Source organism: Rhinatrema bivittatum, chromosome 19 (assembly GCF_901001135.1).
Source record: "Rhinatrema bivittatum chromosome 19, aRhiBiv1.1, whole genome shotgun sequence".
NCBI classification, from domain to species: domain Eukaryota; kingdom Metazoa; phylum Chordata; class Amphibia; order Gymnophiona; family Rhinatrematidae; genus Rhinatrema; species Rhinatrema bivittatum.
Genome location: NC_042633.1, coordinates 16,545,382 through 16,566,933, shown reverse-complemented (window position 1 = coordinate 16,566,933; position 21,552 = coordinate 16,545,382). Strand labels below are relative to the sequence as shown.

Genomic DNA, 21,552 nt, shown 5'->3' with positions numbered 1-21,552 from the left:
CACATTTTCATGGTAAACAGGATGCACTCGATCCAGGCAGGGTTCACCTTGTAGAGCTCAAGGCAATTTATTAGCCATCCTCGTCCCATGCTAGGAAAAGCCTTCTACTTAAACCGTGCTATAGTTACAAGTGCATTTTTAAATCCCGGTGGGCGGAAATCCTGGGAGATATGCACGAGGCCGGGCCGAGCGCATTTTCAAAACGATCCAGCCATGCGCGTATCTCCCCGGTACACGTGGAAGAGCTGGGGGTTTTGAAAAAGCGGCGGGGTGAGGGCCGGCTGGGACGGCGCCATTAGGAAAGGACCCGGGCAAAGGCCCGATCGCGTTGCCAAGCGTGTTTCAAAAAATCCAAACCCCCCCCCCCCCCACGCGCACCTGCACCCATGGACGCTCACGTGGCCCTTTAAGAAATGTACCCCTTAGATCAGTGGTCCCCAACCCTTTCCTGGGGGCCCACCAGCCAGTCGGGTTTTGAAGATATCCACAGTGAATATGCAAGAGAGAAAATTTGCTTGCACTGCCTCCATAACATGCACATTTTCTCTCCTGCATATTCACTGCGAATGTCCTGAAAACCCGACTGGCTGGTGGGCCCCCAGGATAGGGTTGGGGACCATTGCCTTAGATTTCGACTATTTATTCAAGTGCCCTTGGTAGCTTCATTCCTCCTGTCTCATGGGGCAGGATCTCCACCTCGGTTAGACATGATGTCATTATTTTGTCACTCCTAGCCCCCTCGGTATTGATTTCCAGTGGAAGGTAGCTTTTCCAAATGGATTTCTTTTGTGTCGACAGGACTGTATCTCCTTTGTAAGCCATGGCATGTTGGTGATGATCTCAGTCTCTAAGCTTTACTGCTAAACTCCTTCTTGTACCTAAGAGAGTCTCCTGCTGAAGGTTCATTGGGTTTAATCTTAACAGGGAACATTATCAAGACATGCTTCAAAATTCTTCTTAATCAGGCCCAGTGGCACCCTATCTGGGCAGTCTCTGGAAAGGTTTCTCTCTTTCCACTCTTCCCTCTGCTACCCATTACGCATTATCTGCCTCTCACTATAATTCCTGAATCCATATTCTGATGAATAAAAACCAGAGTATGATCAGGTGTTAGAATGAAGGGACAGAGGATGTGAAGTCACTTCTGTGTAACGTGTTAGGGAAAAGTTATCTCCCATGCAAAATGGATGCTGTAATGTGATTATATATAAATCTGGTCTAAAGGAGAACAGTATAATTACATTTATGAAATAACATTGCTTTACATATAGTGAAGAAAATGATAGTTAGCCATAATGAAGCAGCTTTGGTTAGACACACACAGTAAATTAAATAATTATAGTTATAAAAAACTGCCTTTGCTAATATACACATATAGTGGAGTGACCCCGTTTTCCCCGTTAAATCCCACAGAGGGAGATACCTCTGTGGGTGGGAATCTGCTGGGGCTGAAAGAGGTCTGAGGGTGAGATCAGCTGTGGAGCATAAGAGTGTAAGTCCAGCTGGGTTCAGGAGGACCCTGTCTCCCCAAGAGAGGAAGCTCCTTTAAATCTATGCTGACCTAAAGCCAAGGGAGTCAGAAGGTTCTGCAAAGGAAGGCGATCATTCTATTTTGCTGAAGTGCTGTAACTTGAATAAAGTTTCATCTACATTAGAAAAAAGCTTGAGTCTGTGTGGCTTTGTGCCTCCAGCTTGAGAAATGCTGCTCAATCTTCCACAACACAGCAGAGAGACAGCTGAAGTGCCAGCTATGTTATTAGAAACAGTTACAGTTGCAGAATGTGAACCTAAATAAGCTAAAGACAGATAAGAAGTCTTACTAGCAAGCAGCAAATATGCAAAGGTGTAAGTGCCTTCTAACATGAGCTATTGGGCCCCTTTACATAAGCCTCTGCAGCCAAGAGATAAGACTGCTTTTACCAGAAAAATGAGGAACTAGGAAAAATAGATTTTGCTTTAGTTAAAGCAAAGAGATGTAGCCCCTGGGGGGTCAACTGTAATGGACAAAGAAGAAAGGATTGCTCTTGTACCAGTATATTTGTAAAAGGAAGCCAGTCAAGGCTCAAGGCAGAACAGACGATAAACAAGACCTGAACCGATTTGTTCTCCAGTGCTGTGTCCTCAAAGAAGAGAGAGAGACAGAGACTGCATTACTCTTCTCAGCAGAAACCCTGAGCCACCATATCTGACTGAAGGGGACCTTTCAGGGGACTGGGGCACAACTCACCTGACTGCTTGCAGAGCAACCACTGAAGACATAGCCTTAGGAATGCTCTCTATTTTGTTTCTCTCTTTCTCTCTCTTAGGGCCATTCTCATAAGTGGTCCTATATAATTACATTCTTATCAGAATATTGCTTTTGCTTATATTGCATATATTATAATGCTTTTTACTGTAATCATGACCCTTAACTAAAATACATACATACCATGTATAGTATTGTGTTGTGTGTCGTATTTCCACAGAGAGAAACAAGAGCACCAAAGATTATAAGAATAGAAGAGGAAAAATAAATATTTATTACAGAATATTATGTTTACAGCTATGGAGGACAGATATAGGGAAATATGTTCATATAGTTACTGAATGGCATTTGCCTGGCTAAGGCTCCATATGGCACATAACAGGAAGTGGAGCTGCTTGTAGACAGGTATTGGTGGGCAATGGTACATGAACAGAGGGGAACAGACCATGTTTGATCTCTTCCTGCTGGTTCTGTGCCTCTCATCCTCACCTCCAGTCTCTGCAGGGATTCCCTTCACTCTGATTACTCCTTGATCTGATCTGTTCAAATAAAGATCTAAGACTTTTATCTTATGCCTTAGGCAATTTGCCTTTGATATAATTGCTCTTTAAGAACATAAGAAGCTGCCATACTGGGTCAGACCGAGGGTCCATCAAGCCCAGCAGCCTGTTTCTAACAGTGGCCAATCCAGGCTACAAGTACCTGGCAAGTACCCAAACACTAAGTAGATGCCAGTAAGAGCAGTGGCTAATCCCTATGTCAATTCGATTAATAGCAGTTCTTTCTCTGTGTACCCCAAAGATTTAAAAATGGGGATTCTGGCATAAGAATAGCAGTACATCATCTCCTTTCTGTCTTCAGGGATCCTCTGAGTAGTAGATAATCCTCCAAATTTTTTCATTACCTTCTGTGGTTAATTGGCTGCTGCAGTAGTTCCATGAACAAGTTCACCATGGCCTATAGCTGCACCAGGGGGCTTATCTTCACCTGAAGATTTAGCACTCTCTCTACCACCATCATTACCCCCAGTGGTTAGGGTAAGGGTGAGCACCTTTTTATCCTGGGCGATGGGTGGCCAGTATGAATTTTTCTTTTTGCTTCCTATAATACTTCAATAGTAGTAGTTGCCTGGCTGAGATATAGTTTAGACATTATGTAACACGGTTACCACCTTAAGGTACTCAGCAAGTCTTAAGTCTATCTCATGATTCTCTCACATCTAGACCCAGTTCTCACCAGCATGCATTATTTTGTGTTTTATAAGATCAGATTTCTTTAAGAAACATTTATCACATTCAGAACATTTACATGTTTTTCCACCCATGTGGATTCTTTTGTGTTGTCTTAGACACAATTTTTGACTGAAACATTTATCGCATTCAGAACATTTAAATGGTTTTTCACCAGTGTGAATTCAGTTGTGTTTTTTAAGATCACATTTTTGACGGAAACATTTAAATCGTTTCTCTCCTATGTGGATTCTTGTGTGAAGTCTTAGACAAAATTTCTGACTGAAACATTTGCCACATTCAGAGCACTTAAATGGTTTCTCCTCAGTATGGACTCGCTTGTGATTTGTCAGACCATGTTTTTGCCTGAAAAATTTTCCACATTCAGAACATTTAAATGGTTTCTCACCAGTGTGCATTCTTTTGTGGTTTTCAAGACCAGATTTCTTTCTGAAACATTTGTCACATTCAGAACATTTAAATGTCATCTGTTTCATTTGGATCATCACATGCTGTCATAGATGGCTTTTCCAATTAAAACACTGATCACATTCAGAACATGTAAATGACTTTTCTTCTTCGTGACTTTTCTTATGGATTATAAGCCATGATCTATATCTAAAACATTTTTCACATTTAGAACACTTTAAAGGTTTGTCTAGTCTGTGAATCTTTTTCGTGTTCTCTCAGGTTTGCTTTCTTAGAAAACCTTTCCTCACATTCAGGGCACTGAAATGGTCTTTCTCCAAAGTGAATTCTTACATGTCCTTCCAGCTCAGCTCTGAAGAAAAAGCATTTTTCACACTGAGTGCATTTTAATGGTTTCTTTTTTAGGTGAACTTTTCCATGTGCTGTAAGTTTTGTTTCCTTAGAGGTTCCTTTCTCTCCTTCAGTACCTGTAAATGTTTTTTCCTTTCTGTGATGTTGTTGGATAGATGTGTAATTTGTCCTCTTAGGGAACTTGTTCTCACATTCAATCATTTTTTGCTGCTCAACAGACTGTGAATTTGTGGTGAAGTTTTCTGAAGTGTCAGCACTTTGAAATGGTCTCTCTCCTTCACTGAGTCTCTACAAGATTGGGGCAGAGGTTGAAATTTCTCCCTCATTCAGAACATGCGTATGGTCTCTCTCCTTTCTGGACTACTTCTTTCCCCCTGGGTGATGTTATTCTACTGATACCTCCTGAATACTCAGCTGAAGGTCCTGGGCTGTCTCTGGAGGGATCTCTCTCTTTACATTCCTCCATCTGCTGCCCATCACACATTCTCTGCCTCTCACTATTATTCCTGAATACATCTTCAGGTGGATAAAAGTGAGAGCATGATCATTATCTTTACATCAATGGAGGGGGATGTATATAGAGATATATATCTCCATATAATCAATGAACAGCATGAACATGGCTATGGATCCCTATCATATATAATAGAGAGTAGTGCTGCTTGTAGACAGGTACAGGTGGGCAACAGCACATGAACAGAGGGGAACAGACCACATCTGATCTCATCCTGATGGTTCTGTGCCTCTCATCCTCACTTCCAGTCTCTGCTCTGATTCCCTTCACTCTGATCACAGTCAGTCACTCACCAAAAACTGTGCCACGCCCTGCTGGAGACATGAGATTCATTCAGGACCCGGGTCCCTGAACCTCAGACCTGCCAGCTTAAAGCAGCTGAACTTTAATGACTTACAGGCCAATACAGTACAGTACAGTGCGCACTGTTAACCCGCGTTTGACGCGCTAGCTTTACCCCTTATTCAGTTAAGGGGTAATAGCGCATCAAAAACGCGCAGCCAACCCCCCAGAAACTAATAGCGCCCGCAACATGCAAATGCATGTTGTTGACCCTATTAGTTATTCCCGCCCGCAACATGCAAATGCATGTTGTTGACCCTATTAGTTATTCCCGCGCGATTCAGTAAGTAAAATGTGCAGCCAACCTGGAATTTGCTCTCTTCAACTCAAAACACCTGCTAATCGGATTAATTTACACCCCCCCAGGAATACTGGAGGCAGATCCATCCCCTATCATCGAACTAGCCGCAAAACACCTCAGTTCCGGAAAACCAGCCATCCTGATGGGAGACTTCAACCTTCACGTGGATGTTCAACCACGTTCCACCAACTGCAAAACCCTACTCTCTTCACTCAGCCATATGGGTTTTAGACAAATTGTTAATGAGCCCACCCAAAAAGCAGGTCACACGTTAGACCTTATCTTCATAAACGAAGGAATATCGCCCCACACCAACCCAACATGCCTACCGGTACCGTGGACAGACCACCGAATCATCTCTTCTGAACTAGAGATCAAGGAGCACCCTCCGCAAGCAACACACTCAATCTCAGCTTCCGTCAGGAAACCTTGCACCGGAGAACTCCTCAGCTCACATCTATCCAAGGAACTAGCTCACCTGGACCTTTCAGACGTCAACACTGCCACGACATCCTGGATCAACATTACCAACAAGGTTGCAGATCAAGTGTGCCCCATGACCACAACAACTCTTAATCCGGACAAAGACAACAGGAAACCTTGGTTCACCCCTGAGCTGAAGTCGCTCAAACAGGAGCTCAGAGGTAAAGAGCATAAGTGGCGGAAAAGCCCTTCCTCAACAACCCTCCTAGCCTATAAATCTTGTCTAAATTCATACAGAAATGAAATTAACAGAACCAAGAAAGAATTCTTCTCCAAAAAGATCCCCCACTTCATCTTCGACTCAAGAGCTCTGTTCGCCTACGTATCAGCCCTCACAAAACCAGCTACGCCCATCATACCAGATGAACAAGCTACCAACAAAGCCAACTTCGGACTACTTCGAGAGAAAAATCACCACACTCGTCGCCCCCCTCAAGGGGCCCTCTAATCACCCGAATTACTCATCCTCCTCCAGCTCTCAACCATCGCACCCAACCCTCCAACAACTTAACACAACCCCAGCTGCCCTTGCTACCTTCGAGCCGACGTCTGCCTTAGAAATAGAGAACATCCTCAAGAAGATGAAACCCTCGTCTCATCCTTAGACCACATCCCATCCAATCTGCTGCTCTCCATCCCTAACATCATTGCCAAACCTGTAGCAGACATCATAAACCACTCTCTCTCACAAGGCCAAGTCCCTGACCAATTCAAGATGGCAATGCTCAAGCCTCTCCTCAAAAAAACCCAACCTTCCTCCTGTAGACCCAGCCAACTTCAGACCCATAGCTAACTTACCAATGATCGCCAAAATCATGGAGAAAGTTGTAAACAGACAACTATCCAAATTCTTAGACGAAAATGACATCCTCACATCAAACCAATTCGGATTCCGTAAGTCCCGGAACACCGAACCTCTCTTAGCCACACTATCAGACACCATCCTCCTTAATCTGGAAAAAGGTCAACCGTTCCTACTTGCACTACTGGATCTCTCCTCAGCGTTTGACACAGTGAATCACTCCTGCCTCCTTCAGCGTCTAGCCAACATAGGCATCACAGGATCAGCGTTTGATTGGTTCAAATCTTTCCTTGAAAACAGGTTTTACAAGGTCAAGATAAATAACAAAAGAGTCACACCCTATTGGCTCAAAGCTGGGGGTACCTCAAGGATCATCCCCGTCACCCACACTTTTCAATATTTATCTTCTCCCACTCTGTCACCTACTAACCAACCTCAAGCTAACACACTTCCTATACGTGAATGACATACAAATACTCATCCCTATAGCGGAATCTCTCCACAAAATTTGGTCTTACTGGAACAACTGCCTCTCAGCAATCAACAACCTACTCTCCAGCCTCAACCTTGTACTAAACACCAACAAAACTGAAATCCTCTTGATAGCTCCAGAAAACTACATCCCGTTCATCCCTCCTACTTCTAGCCAATGTTCTATCACCTCAACTGACCTCACTTCGCAAGTAAGAGACCTGGGTGTGCTACTAGACAACCGACTCAACCTCAGCAAGTTCATAAACAACACTACAAAAGAATGCTTCTTTAAATTGCAAGTATTAAAAAAATTAAAACCACTTTTACACTTCCGAGACTTCCGCCTAGTACTACAATCCATCATCCTCCCGAAACTTGATTATTGCAACTCACTCCTTCTGGGCCTTCCCGCTAGCACCATCAAACCACTTCAGATGGTCCTGAACGCGACGGCCAGAATTCTTACAAACACCAACAAAATGAAACATATCACCCCCATCCTCCAGCACCTTCACTGGCTGCCGATCAAATACAGGATTCACTTTAATGCCCTTATGAATGTACACAAGGTCCTGCACAACATCTCCCCTCTCAACCTAACCTTTCAACTGCAGCAGCACTTTACTAAGAGACCGATTAGAAGTGCATACAAGAACATGCTACACACCCAGCCGGCAAAAACCTCACTGAGGAAACGTGCTCTTTCCACTGCGGGACCCCCACTCTGGAATTCGCTCCCTCCGGACCTTCGCCAAGAACCCTGCCCTATGACATTCAAAAAGAAGCTAAAGACGTGGCTTTTTGCCCAAGCATTCCCGGAGAACTAAGACCCGAGGAATGCGATGACAATATAGTCCCCGGTCTCGTTTCTCCTCCTGTACGTATGTTTCTGAGTTGCACTATATTTCAGTTAAATTAAACCTTTTATTTATCTGTAAGTTCTGCATTGTTATTTGTTCCAATGTATTCCACCCCTGAGGCGACAGTCTTTAGTTCCTTGTAAACCGGTGTGATATGTATATTATGCAAGAACATCGGTATATAAAAATTAAAAATAAATAAATAAATAAAAACGGATTCTGGGTCCGGCCAAGCACACAGAAGGGTTCCTGACATCTAATCCCCCACCTAATCCCAGCTGCCATATACCCCACTGCTTGCATAATTGCTTTCTGTCTGCACAATCCTCCAAACAATGGCTTTAGCAGGGCAATTTGCTAAGGGCTAGAGCAGAAGGCAGGCGTCTCTCACAGATGCAGATGAGGTGAATAGGACTGTGCCCAAGAACAAAGCTCTGATGTGCTTAACTCTGGCACCAGGAAGAGCCTCCCTCCTGTTTGTAGCCGTTTGTTTACTCCCACCTTGTGCATCTGCTTGGGGTTAGGATTTCTCAGAAAGGTATAAAAAATGGCAGAACTGGAAATGATTAAGAACATCAGCCCAGAGACAGGCAGCGTCTCTTCAGCCTTTGTGGCTATGAACACAATCTCTGAATCTTTACCTGTATAAACATGAGGAGCTGTTATTGCCTGCACTCAAACCATCTAGGGTTATTTGTAAGACTCTTGTGGCCAAGGCAAAAGCTAGGGAAGCACTCAAAGGTCCACCAGTGATTCTTCTCCCCCACACCAGCTCTTCTCCACCAGTTTGTCCCCATCTCTTTTTTTCTAAAGCAGCCCCTGCCTCCCCGTCCCCTGTGGCATTTCTCCTGGCACCTTCAGATTCCAGACCAGAGCCGGTCTCATGCCCAATCCACAGTGATGGATTTAGGATTTTTCCACTCTAGGCAGAGTTGGTGCTATCAACCCCCATCCGGGAAGGTCAGACAACACGGAGAAGATGGCCTGAGGCACAGCCTCATTTCCCTGCTGCAGATCAGTTTTGATTCTGAATTGTGAACCACACATTGAGAAATATTTCTAATTGATTGAAGCATGAGCTTTTGTCAGATGCATGAAGTGTAGTACAAGCATTGGATAATATATAGGGTTGGGGGTGAAGTGGATACAGAAAGAAGAGAAGGCAATGGATTAGGCAGGACATGGTGTGGAGAGAAGGCCTTCGCTGTGTTCTGTATTTATTTTACCCATCTCGTGTACATCTCTTCATACATCAGAGGAGGACTCCGTCCTTGAAAGCTCAAGCTTCAATAAATTGGTAATGGTTACTCTATAATGGGCCACCTGACTCCTGTCATTTTTTCCACACCAGACTAACAGTTATACCAAGAACATAGCAAGCAAAGAGACAGTATGTTCCCCCTAATTAAAAGCTTTATTTTCGTTTCTTAGGAAGTTAGTTGCTATATCCATCAAAATCTGATTTCCTTTAACACAGAACAATGCATGTTTAAATACATCTTCTCTCAAGATGTTACTATAAACACTCTTTGATTTAAGATTACAAGGTGAAAGCATTTGCAGACACCTGAGAAGGCTGCTGTAACCTTGAAGACATACTTTCCAATCTTACAATCCTTCTGCGATCTTTAAAAAGATCACAGCATTTAGTGGCCGACATAAACCTTGAAATTCCCCTGCTTTCTGGGATACTCGCCAAGTTTCCCAGAGAGATAACGTGTTGGGAAGGTAACGGTAATACCTTTCGGCAGCGTCTCGTTAAGAAATTGCATTATCTGGGTACCAGTCATTTTTATGTGCCCGGGTGCAATACCAAGGATAGAGTAATCTGATTGCAGTCCTGTTCCCTGAGAACTGCCTGATTGCTTTTCTTTATGCTGAGCTGAATTTGCAGGCAGGAGCATTCACTTTTTAACAGGAAATGAGGGACTTGATTTTGAACGTAGGGACCCCAGGGGTATTGATTGGGGGATATATTAGCTTCCACGTGACAGGATCAGTATTGGAAGACCTATGAGAAGAGGCTGAAGGATCTGAATATGTATAGCCTGGAAGAGAGGAGGTGCAGGGGAGATAGGATACAGACCTACAGATACCTGAAAGGTTTTAAAGATGTACGAACTTCAAACCTTCTCCGTTGGAAAGAAATCAGAACTAGGGGTCAAGACATGAAGCTTAGGGAGGGAAGACTTAGAACCAAAATCAGGAAATATTTCTTCACGGAGAGGGTGGTGGAGGCCTGGAATGCCCTTCCAGAGGAGGCGGTGAAGACAAAAACAGTGAAAGATTTCAAAGGGGCATGGGATAAACACTGAGAATCCCTAAAGGCTCGAGGATGGGAATGAGGAAAAGGGTGAATGGAGTAATAAGAACATATGAACATGCCATACTGGGTCAGACCAAGGGTCCATCAAGCCCAGCATCCTGTTTCCAACAATGGCCAATCCAGGCCATAAGAACCTGGCAAGTACCCAATAACTAAGTCTATTCCATGTTACTGTTGCTAGTAATAGCAATGGCTAATTTCTAAGTCTTTATGGAGCAATTGGTTCAGGAACCGACTAGAGAGGGAGCAATTTTAGATCTAATTCTCAGTGGAGCACAGGATTTGGTGAGAGAGGTAATGGTGGTGGGGCCGCTTGGCAATAGTGATCATAATATGATCAAATATGAATTAATGACTGGAAGGGGGACAGTAAGCAAATCCACTGCTCTCGTGCTAAGCTTTCAAAAGGGAAACTTTGATAAAATGAGAAAAATAGTTAGAAAAAACTGAAAGGAGCAGCTACAAAAGTAAAAAGTGTGCAAGAGGCATGGTCATTGTAATACCATCCTAGAAGCACAGTCCAGATGTATTCCACACATTAAGAAAGGTGGAAAGAAGGCAAAACGATTACCTGCATGGTTAAAAGGGGAGGTGAAAGATGCTATTTTAGCCATAAGATCTTCATTCAAAAATTGGAAGAAGGATCCAACAGAAGAAAATAGGATAAAGCATAGATGTTGGCAAGTTAAATGTAAGACATTGATAAGACAGGCTAAGAGAGAATTTGAAAAGAAGGTGGCTGTAGAGGCAAAAACTCACAGTAAAAACCTTTTTAAATATATCTGAAGCAGAAAGTCTGTGAGGGAGTCAGTTGGACCGTTAGATGATCGAGGGGTTAAAGGGGCACTTAGAGAAGATAAGGCCATCGCGGAAAGATTAAATGATTTCTTTGCTTCGGTGTTTACTGAAGAGGATGTTGGGGAGGTACCCGTAATGGAGAAGGTTTTCGTGGGTAATGATTCAAATGGACTGAACCAAATCACGGTGAACGTAGAAGATGTGATAGACCTGATTGACAAACTGAAGAGTAGTAAATCACCTGGACCGGATGGTATACACCCCAGAGTTCTGAAGGAACTAAAAAATGAAATTTCAGACCTATTAGTAAAAATTTGTAACCTATCATTAAAATCATCCATTGTACCTGAAGACTGGAGGATAGCTAATGTAACCCCAATATTTAAAAAGGGCTACAGGGGCGATCTGGGAAACTACAGACCGGTTAGCCTGACTTCAGTGCCAAGAAAAATAGTGGAAAGTATTCTAAACATCACAATCACAGAACATATAGAAAGACATGGTTTAATGGAACAAAGTCAGCATGGCTTTACCCAAGGCAAGTCTTGCCTCACAAATCTGCTTCACTTTCTTGAAGGAGTTAATAAACATGTGGATAAAAGTGAACCGGTAGATGTAGTGCATTGGATTTTCAGAAGGTGTTTGACAAAGTTCCTCATGAGAGGCTTCTAGGAAAAGTAAAAAAAGTCATAGGATAGGTGGCGATGTCCTTTCGTGGATTACAAACTGGCTACAAGACAGGAAACAGAGAGTAGGATTAAATGGACAATTTTTTCAGGGGAAGGGAGTGGTCAGTGGAGTGCCTCAGGGATCTATATTGGGACCCTTACTTTTCAATATATTTATAAATGATCTGGAAAGAAATACGAGTGAGATAATCAAATTTGCAGATGATACAAAATTGTTCAGAGTAGTTAAATCAGAAGCAGATTGTGATAAATTGCAGGAAGACCTTGTGAGACTGGAAAATTGGGCATCAGATTGACAGATTAAATTTAATGTGGATTAGTGCAAGGTAATGCATATAGTGAAAAATAGCCCATGTCATAGTTACACAATGTTAGGTTCCATATTAGGTTCTACTACCCAAGAAAGAGATCTAGGCATCATAGTGGATAACACATTGAAATCGTCGGCTCACTGTGCTGCAGCAGTCAAAAAAGCAAACAGAATGTTAGGAATTATTAGAAAGGGAATGGTGAATAAAACGGAAAATGTCATAATGTCTCTGTATCGCTCCATGGTGAGACTGCACCTTGAATACTGTGTACAATTCTGGTCGCCGCATCTCAAAAAAGATATAATTGCGATGGAGAAGGTACAGAGAAGGGCGACCAAAATGATAAGGGGAATGAAACAGCTCCCCTATGAGGAAAGAGACGACTGAGGGGGGATATGATAGAGGTGTTTAAAATCATGAGAGGTCTAGAACGGGTAGATGTGAATCGGTTATTTACTCTTTTGGATAATAGAAGGACGAGGGGGCACTCCATGAAGTTAGCATGGGGCACATTTAAAACTAATCGGAGGAAGTTCTTTTTCACTCAACGCACAATTAAACTCTGGAATTTGTTGCCAGAGGATGTGGTTAGTGCAGTTAGTATAGCTGTGTTTAAAAAAGGATTGGATAAGTTCTTGGAGGAGAAGTCCATTACCTTCTCAGTGCGGCAGTTACTACCCTTAACCAATAAGCCTTGATGCTTTTCATGGAAATAAAACACTGCTCTCCACTTCATCAGCAGGGGAAAAGAGAAAGTGGATTCAGACTGCAACTAACAAGGGCCCAGACTTTTACATTCTGGGGAACTGAGAAGCACGGGGGTAACTGTAGGGAGCGGCAGTTGCTACCCTTAAAAGAAACTGGGGGTAAGCTGCATGGCACAGCAAATAGTACCATAAGAAGCTTGCTGGGCAGACTGGATGGACCATTTGGTCCATTTCTACCCTCCTTACTGTGTGACTATGTATATTGTCACATTCAGAGCATTTATATGGTCTCTGTTTCACATGGCTCATTTCATGCTGTTGTATGGGGCACTTTCTCTAAATGAGTTTATTTTGCAATGACCTCGACAGGAATCAACCTCATTCGTAAGCCAGGTTAGGTTAGAAATTATCTGTATCTCAAATTTACAAATAATATCCTTGTTAGTACTAGCATTGTGCCAAATAGAGCCTCCTTCTGAAGGTCATCAGGTGTAATTTTCACAGGTAACATATCAGGGAGTGTTTGGAAATTGCTCTGAATCTGACTAGTATGGATTCTTTTGTGCTTCCTTTGAGCAGATATATGTCTGCAACATTTAGCAAAATCAGAACATTTAAACCTTTTCGCAATGGTATGGACTCTTCTGTTTATTAAGGTTAAATATTTGAATGAAAACATTTACCACAGTCAAAACATTTAAATGGTTTCTCACATGTATGGACGGTTTTGAGGTATTTAAGATGGGATCTTTGAGCGAAACATATCATTCAGAACATGTAAATAGTTTCTTACCTGTATGGACTGTTCTGTGGTATGTAAGATGGGATCTTTGAGCGAAACATTTATCACATTCAGAACATTTAAATGGTTTCCCACCTGTATGGGTGGTTTTGTGGTTTTCAAGTTGGCACATTTGAGCAAAACATTTATCACATTCAGAACATTTAAAACGTTTCTCACCTGTATGGACAGTTTTGTGGCTTTTGAGATGGTACATGCGAGCAAAACATTTATTACATTCAGAACATTTAAATGGTTTCTCACCAGTGTGCATTCTTGTGTGTCTTTTAAGAGTCGACATGCGAGCAAAAAATGTATCACACTCAGAACATTTAAATGGTTTCTCACCAGTGTGCAATTTTTTGTGCTTTTTGAGATTTGACATTTGTGCAAAACATTTATCACATTCAGAACATTTAAATGGTTTCTCACCAGTGTGCAACTTTTGGTGGTTTTTGAGATTCACCATTTGTGTGAAACATTTATCACATTCAGAACATTTGAATGGTTTCTCACCTGTATGGACAGTTTTGTGGGTTTTGAGATAGGACATGCGAGCGAAACATTTATCACATTCAGAACATTTAAATGGTTTCTCACCAGTGTGCTTTCTGTTGTGTCTGTTAAGAGTTGACATTTGTGTGAAACATTTATCACATTCAGAACATTTAAATGGTTTCGCACCAGTAATATTTGTGTTTTCTCTTAAACTAAACTTCTGACATAAATCTTTATCACATTCAGACCATATAAATGACTTCTCTCCCTTGTGACTTCTCTGATGAAATTTAAGCCAGGATCTACATCTGAAACATTGGATAGATGTGTGACTTGTCATCTCAGGAAACTTGTTCCCACATTCAATAATTTCTTGCTGTTCAACAGATTGTGAGTTTGTGGTGAAGTTTTCTGAAGTGTCAGCACTTTGAAATGGAGTCTCTTCTTCACTGAGTCCCTGAGTTTCTACAAGACTGGGGTAGAGGTTGAAATTTCTTCCTCGTTCAGAATATGCATATGGACTCTCTCCTTTCTGGACTACTTCTTTCCCCCTGGGTATTGTTACTCTACTGATACCTCCTGGATACTCAGCTAAAGGTCCTGGGCTGTCTCTGCAGGGTTCTCTCTCTTTCCATTCCTCCGTCTGCTGCCCATCACACATTCTCTGCCTCTCACTATTATTCCTGAATCCATCTTCTGGTGGATAAAAGTGAGAGTATGATTACTAAATTTACAAAAATGGAAGGAGACGTATATAGGGAGATAGCTCCATCTAATCACTGAACATCATTAGGGTGGCTAAGGATCCCTATCATATATAATAGAGCCTGGTGCTGCTTGTAGACAGGTACAGGTGGGCAACAGCACATGAACAGAGGGGAACAGACCACGTCTCATCTCACCCTGCTGGTTCTGTGCCTCTCATCCTCACCTCCAGTCTCTGCTCTGGTTCCCTTCACTCTGATTGCAGTCACTCACCAAAAACTCTGCCACGCCCTGCTGGAGCCCTGGGATTCATTCAGGATCTGGGTCTCTGAACCTCAGATCTGTCAGCTTAAAGTAACTGAATTCTAATGACTTAGTAATGAATATTTAACTGAGTGCCAGGATTAAAATTCACCTTCTACGTGGAACATTTGAAATTCTCATAAGCCAAAGACTGAGTGTCAATTCCCATAGAATGACCACACTAAAAAGGTGAATAAAGATTCAATCACAAATCTTACACAATTTACTGCAGTTTTTAACGACCATCACAATAGGCTCTACCAGTCAATAGATCTTCATCTGCCTTATATCTAATCAGTGGTCGCAGTGACAATGCAAACTTTTTATATTTTGATCTTAAAATGCAAATAAGACACATCTGCTTGTCTCTTTTCTTCTTAAAAATCACAAAAAAATCCAGACACAGGCTGTGTTTCAAAGCGGATTCTGCATCGGGGGAAATCACACAGGAAATCTCATAAGTGGTGATCCACGTCCTCATTCCTCCTTACATTCAGATACATTGGCTCTGCTGGCATTTTAAACTCTCGGTGCCAATTTTTAACTTATTGCAAATAGAGGAAGTTACAAAGAGACCACTGCTTAAATATAAGGCAGATGAAGGTCTATTGACTGGCAGAGCCTATTGTGATGGTCGTAAAAACTGCAATAATTTGTGTAAGATTTGTGATTGAATCTTTATTCCCCTTTTTACTTAGGTCAGTGAGAAATACTCCACAGCACACAGGAAGAAAGATAGAAATGATGGCAGAAAAGGACCAAATGATCCACCCAGTCTGCCCAGCAAGCTTACGCCAGTATCTGCCGCACCGTGCAGGTTACCCCCATGCTTATCAGGTTCCCAGACTGTAAAGGTCAGGGCCCTTGGATGCTGTTTGAATCGAATTTCCTTTAACCAGTGCCGCTGAAGCAGAGAGCTGCATTAACAGCATCAAGGCTTAATTGTTAAGGGTAGCAACTGCCGCACCAGCAAGTTACCCCCAGTTACCCCCATGCACTCTTTCCTCACTTCCATCCTCGAGCCTTTAGGGACCCACAGTGCTTATCCCTTGCCCCTCTGAAATCTTTCACTGTTTCTGTCTTCACCACCTCCTCCAGAAGGGTAGTCCAGGCCTCCACCACCCTCTCCGTGAAGAAATATTTCCTGACGTTGGCTCTGAGTCGTCCTCCCTGGAGTTTCACTACCTGACCCCTAGTTCTATTGATTTCTTTCCAAAGTGAAAGGTTTGTCAATTGTGCATCATTAAAACCTTCCAGGTATCTGAAGCTCCGTATCCTATCATCCCTGCTCCTCCTCTCCTCCAGGTTTATACATATTTAGGTCCTTCAGCCTCTCCTCATAGGTCTTCTCATACAGACCCCCCACCCTTTTGGTCGTCCTTCTCTGGACCGCCTCCATCCTGTCTCTGTCTCCTCTGAGATACGGGCTCCAGAACTGAACACAGTACTCCAGGTGAGGCCTCACCAAGGCCCTGTACAAGGGCATCACCACCTCCTTTCTCTTACTGGTTATTCCTCTCTCTGTGCAGCCCAGCATCCCTCTGGCTTTACCTATCGCCTTGTCACATTGCTTTGCTGCCTTCAGATCACCAGACACAATCACCCCAAGATCCCTTTCTTGGTCCATGCACAACAGGCTTTCACCCCCCATCACATCTTTTGGATTTCCACACTCCAGATTCATGGCTCTGCACTTCTTAGTATTGAATCTCAGCTGCCTCATCTTTGACCACCATTCAGGCTTTCGATCCTGTAGTACCACGGATCAGTCCAGACCATGGGCTGAGCCTCCTGTCCAGCAGATGGAGACAGACCAAAACTGAAAAGGTATCCTTTATCAGGACAGAGCCTACCCTGCAGCCCTTCAGTATAAAGTACTCCCCAAAGATCAAGCAAGTAACAAGAAACTGATACATTGAAAACAGTTGAACCATTGAACAATTGAAAGAATTCTGTATGAAACAACACTCGTGCATAAAGATTTATTCTTATTGTCATCTGTTAGATGCTTCTGGTGCCTTTAATAATAATAAGAGATAATTCAGGTATCTGGAAACCTGTAAAGGAAGAAAAGCTTCGAGCGGGGGGCCAGATCTAGCACGGGAGGGTGTCCGGATGGATCCCTGGTACTACAGGAACGAAAATTAGCAGGTAAGAACCAATTGTCCTTTCCCTGTACCTACCCGGATCAGTCCAGACCGTGGGATGTACCAAAGCTTCCCTAAACAGGGTGGGACAGAGACAGTCCCGCTCGAAGAACCTGCCGCTCGAAGGAACCAAAAACTGGAGCCTGTACATCCAGACGGTAATGACGAGCAAAAGTATGGAGAGATTTCCAAGTGGCTGCCCTGCATATCTCCTGGGGAGAGACCGATTGACTCTCCGCCAAAGAATTGGCTCGAGAACGTAAGGAGTGGGCCTTTACGCCTTCCGGAACCGGTCGGCCCTTGCAGATGTAAACAGACGCAATGGCCTCCTTTAGCCAACGCGAGATAGTGGTCTTGGAAGCCTTATTTCCCTTATTCAGGCCACTCCACAGGACAAACAGGTGATCCGAGACCCGGAACTCACTCGTAACCTGGAGGTACTGGAGCAGAACCCGCTTCACATCCAGGCGGCGCAGATCACCCTCCGATGTGCTTGCGAAGTCTTTAGAAGAAAAAGCCGGAAGTTCTACTGACTGATTGACGTAAAAAGAAGACATGACTTTAGGCAAGAAGGAGGGTACCGTCCCGAGAGATACCCCTGAATCCGAGAAACGTAGGAAAGGTTCCCTGCACGACAAAGCTTGGAGCTGGCAGAACAAATGGAAACCAGGAAGACAGTTTTGAGGGTCAAATCCTTAAGTGTAGCCCTCCTTAGGGGCTCGAAGGGAGCTTCGCAGAGAACCCGAAGAACCAAGTTAAGACTCCACGAGGGACAAATAGTCCGTACCGGCGGCTTCAAATGTTTGGTCCCCTTGAGGAAGCGAACGACATCCGGATGAGCTGCCACTGCGTAACCGTCAATGCTGCCTAAGAGAGAGCCGAGAGCAGAGACCTGCACCCGCAAGGAATTGAAAGACAAACCCTTGGGGAGACCGCTCTGGAGGAAGGAAAGGACCTGGGAAACCGGAGCCTTACGAGCCGAAACTCCCGACGCGGCACACGCATTTTCGAACACCTTCCATACCCGGACATAAGCGAGAGAGGTAGCCGGCTGCCGAGCTCTCAAGAGAGTGGATATTACTTCTTCCTTATATTCCTTCTTTCTCAACCTCTGCCGTTCAAAAGCCAGGCCGCTAGACAGAAGCGATCCACCTGATCGGAAAATATGGGACCCTGCCAAAGAAGGTGGGGGAGATGACCGAGGCGGAGAGGGCCATCCGTCACGAGGTTTACCAGATCCGCGAACCACGGTCTGCGAGGCCACTCTGGAGCCACTAGAATGACGGGACCCTGATGGAGCTCGATTCTTCTGAGCACTTTGCCCACCAGTGGCCAAGGAGGGAACACGTACAGGAGAACGTCTTGAGGCCAGGGAAGGACCAGCGCATCCACTCCTTCCACGCAATGTTCCCTTCTGCGGCTGAAGAACCGAGGCGCTTTCGCATTGCTCATGGTGGCCATCAGATCCAGGTCTGGGGGACCCCACCTGCGGACAATCAGATCCATTGCCCTATCTGACAATTCCCACTCACCAGGATCTAACCGCTGGTGACTGAGGAAATCGGCTTGAACATTCCCTTTCCCCGCAATGTGGGACGCTGCAAGGCGCTCTAGGTGACGCTCCACCCAAGCAAAGAGCTTGCTGGCTCCTGGTGCCTCCCTGTCGATTGATGTAGACCACCGTGGTGGAGTTGTCCGAGAGAACCCGCACCGCCTTGTGATGGAGTAAGGGGAGAAAGACCTTGAGAGCCAGCCACACCGCTCGAGCTTCCAATCGATTGATGTGCCAGCGAGATTGGACTGGGGACCAGTAGCCCTGTGTAGACTGAGTCTGGCACACTGCTCCCCAGCTGGAGAGACTGGCGTCCGTCGTGATAATGATCCACTGCGGCGTCTGAAGGGACATCCCCTTCCGCAGGTGGGAAGGCGAGAGCCACCACTGCAGCTCGGCGACGGTAGACTCGGACAGCGGTAGAGGTGTCCGAAACTGCTCCAACATCGGCTTCCAGCGGGACAGCAAAGCTTTCTGTAACGGACGCATATGCGCAAAAGCCCAAGGGACCAGATCAATGGTGGAGGCCATGGAGTCCAAAACCTGGAGATAGTCCCAGGCCGTGGGCACAGCAAGTGAGAGAAAAGAGCGCACTTGGCTCCTGAGTTTGGGCGCCCGCGCGTCGGGGAGGAAGACCTTGCCGACTCGAGTGTCGAATCGCGCCCCCAAGAATTCCAGGGTCTGGGAAGGCTGAAGCTTGCTCTTGGGAAAGTTGATTACCCACCCCAGGGAGGTCAGAACATTCAGGACCCTGCTGACCGCCAGCTTGCAGACAGACTCCGATTTGGCCCAGATGAGCCAATCGTCCAGGTAGGGATGTACCAGCACTCAGGGCTGGTGCAAGGAGATTAGGTGCCCTATGCGAGCCTTCTCCCTTGCGCTCCCCCGGTCTCGGCCCTGACTCCTACCTCATTCTCGATCACGCCCGCTGACTGTGTGGTTTTCTGGGTCACGAGCAGGTTGGGCACTGCTTGTGGCCCGCCAAATCTCCACTCCTCTTTGCCACCGCTTGCGGCCCCATATGGCTCGCACCCAGTGGCGCACCAAGGGTCTCCGGCACCCGGGGGCTAATGCATCTGTGAGCCTCTCCAGCATCCCTCCTTAATCCTTCTTGTACTAATGCTTAAGGTCACAGAAAATCAGTGGCGTCTCTAGACAGAAGAATTGGGGGGGGGGGAGCCAAAATGACATTTCTTCATCACACCCACCTCTATAGCATGGATCCTGCTTTAAAACTGGTTACAAAAAAAAAAGTGTTAATAAAAAAGTCCAAAGGGTCTTCTGCGTAATTTTAAAAAGCTGGCCAGTTTCACACTATATAATTATTTGATAGCCTCATTCAACTGATTCTATATGGCTATGAGAGTGAAGTCAGGAATTTATAGGAAGGGACAGAATGTCAATATAAATCCTGCACCTCCAGTTCTGTAACTCTCTGCATCCACTGAAATTCCCCCAAACAATGGAGCTTGGATGTTTCCCTTACAGCTCATCATACTAAAAGATATTTTCAAATTCTGGTGTCACCTCACAGTAACAGCAGCACAAACACCTTCCACTGCCAGGCACATTGTGAACTAACACAAAACCCCGCAAAAAAGACACTCAAAATCTATACTGCAATCCTAATGTAACATAACAGTAATAACACCAAGGACTCAAACAACAATAACCCTACCTGTGAATAAGCAAGGGTAAATATTACACTGGGTCCTAGAATACCAATACACCACCTACTGAGGAAACAAAACAAACCCGATTGCTATAGATCCCTATGCTAGCAGAATCTCTCATCATGGTCACACACACAGAGCAGAGACAGACCCTCACCAAATACAGAATACAAAATAAAGGAGCACAAATTAGACAAAAACTGAAATGGAAACCCCAAGAAGCCAGACGCTGTATTAACAATGGAAAAACAGAACCACCATTCCTCATAAAACAATAAAATCAAGAAACATAAAGCATCAGTTATAATAGTAAAACCATACTAATAAGAGAATATTTTAAAACTACTGATAAATAGAATTTCTATTAATTAAAATCATATACATTTTTTACAATTTCCCAAACACCAATAAAATATTTCAAAACAGCACATTTATCAAATAGCACCCAATAATTAAAACTAATAAGGATTTTAAAAAGCCCCTGCTGTCCATACATGGGAGCTCTTGATTTCCAGTCACCCTGATATTGTCGAGGATTAGGAGGTTATCTTCTCTCTCTCACGCATACTCACATGTCCATTCTCTCTCACACATACACTGTCACATACATTCACATTCATGCTCTTATATCCACCAAAACCTCTCGCTCTCACAGACACTGACACACTCTCAGGCTCTAAGACACTCTCTCCCCCTCCACACACAAACTCTTACTCCCCTGGATTTTCTCATATACACTCATGCTCTCACTCTCACTGGCTCCCTCACATACACACAAACACACACAAGCTCCCAATCATTCTCACACACACACTGACCCCCAGACAGGCTCCCATGCATTCACACACATACACCCCCAGGCAGAGTCCCATTCATACACATGCACACACTAAAGGCAGACCCCCCTCTCTTTCTTTTGCCAGCAACCTCGGAGCCTCTCTCATTCCTCTGCTGCCACTGTCACTGCTGCCGCATGGCTATTGGGGAGGTGCTGATTGCTGCTACTGACACTGAAGCCCATTCTGCTGCCTC

General features: G+C 44.3%; 1 protein-coding gene across 6 annotated transcripts in view; it reads right to left on the bottom strand.

Annotated features, from left to right (window-relative positions):
* LOC115080424 (gastrula zinc finger protein XlCGF28.1-like) overlaps positions 1-21,552 on the bottom strand; it is a 108,296-nt gene that overhangs the window by 44,303 nt on the left and 42,441 nt on the right. For 3 of the 6 annotated variants that reach the window (XM_029584574.1, XM_029584573.1, XM_029584572.1), the window contains exon 7: positions 12,756-14,836. The exons of 2 other annotated variants lie outside the window; for them this stretch is intronic. In XM_029584574.1, the coding sequence (XP_029440434.1) occupies positions 13,626-14,836 (1,211 nt within the window). In that variant the 3' untranslated portion in view covers positions 12,756-13,625. Of the gene's footprint in view, positions 1-12,750; positions 14,837-21,552 lie in introns of those variants that run through there. One more of the 6 variants, XM_029584575.1, reaches the window with a different exon arrangement.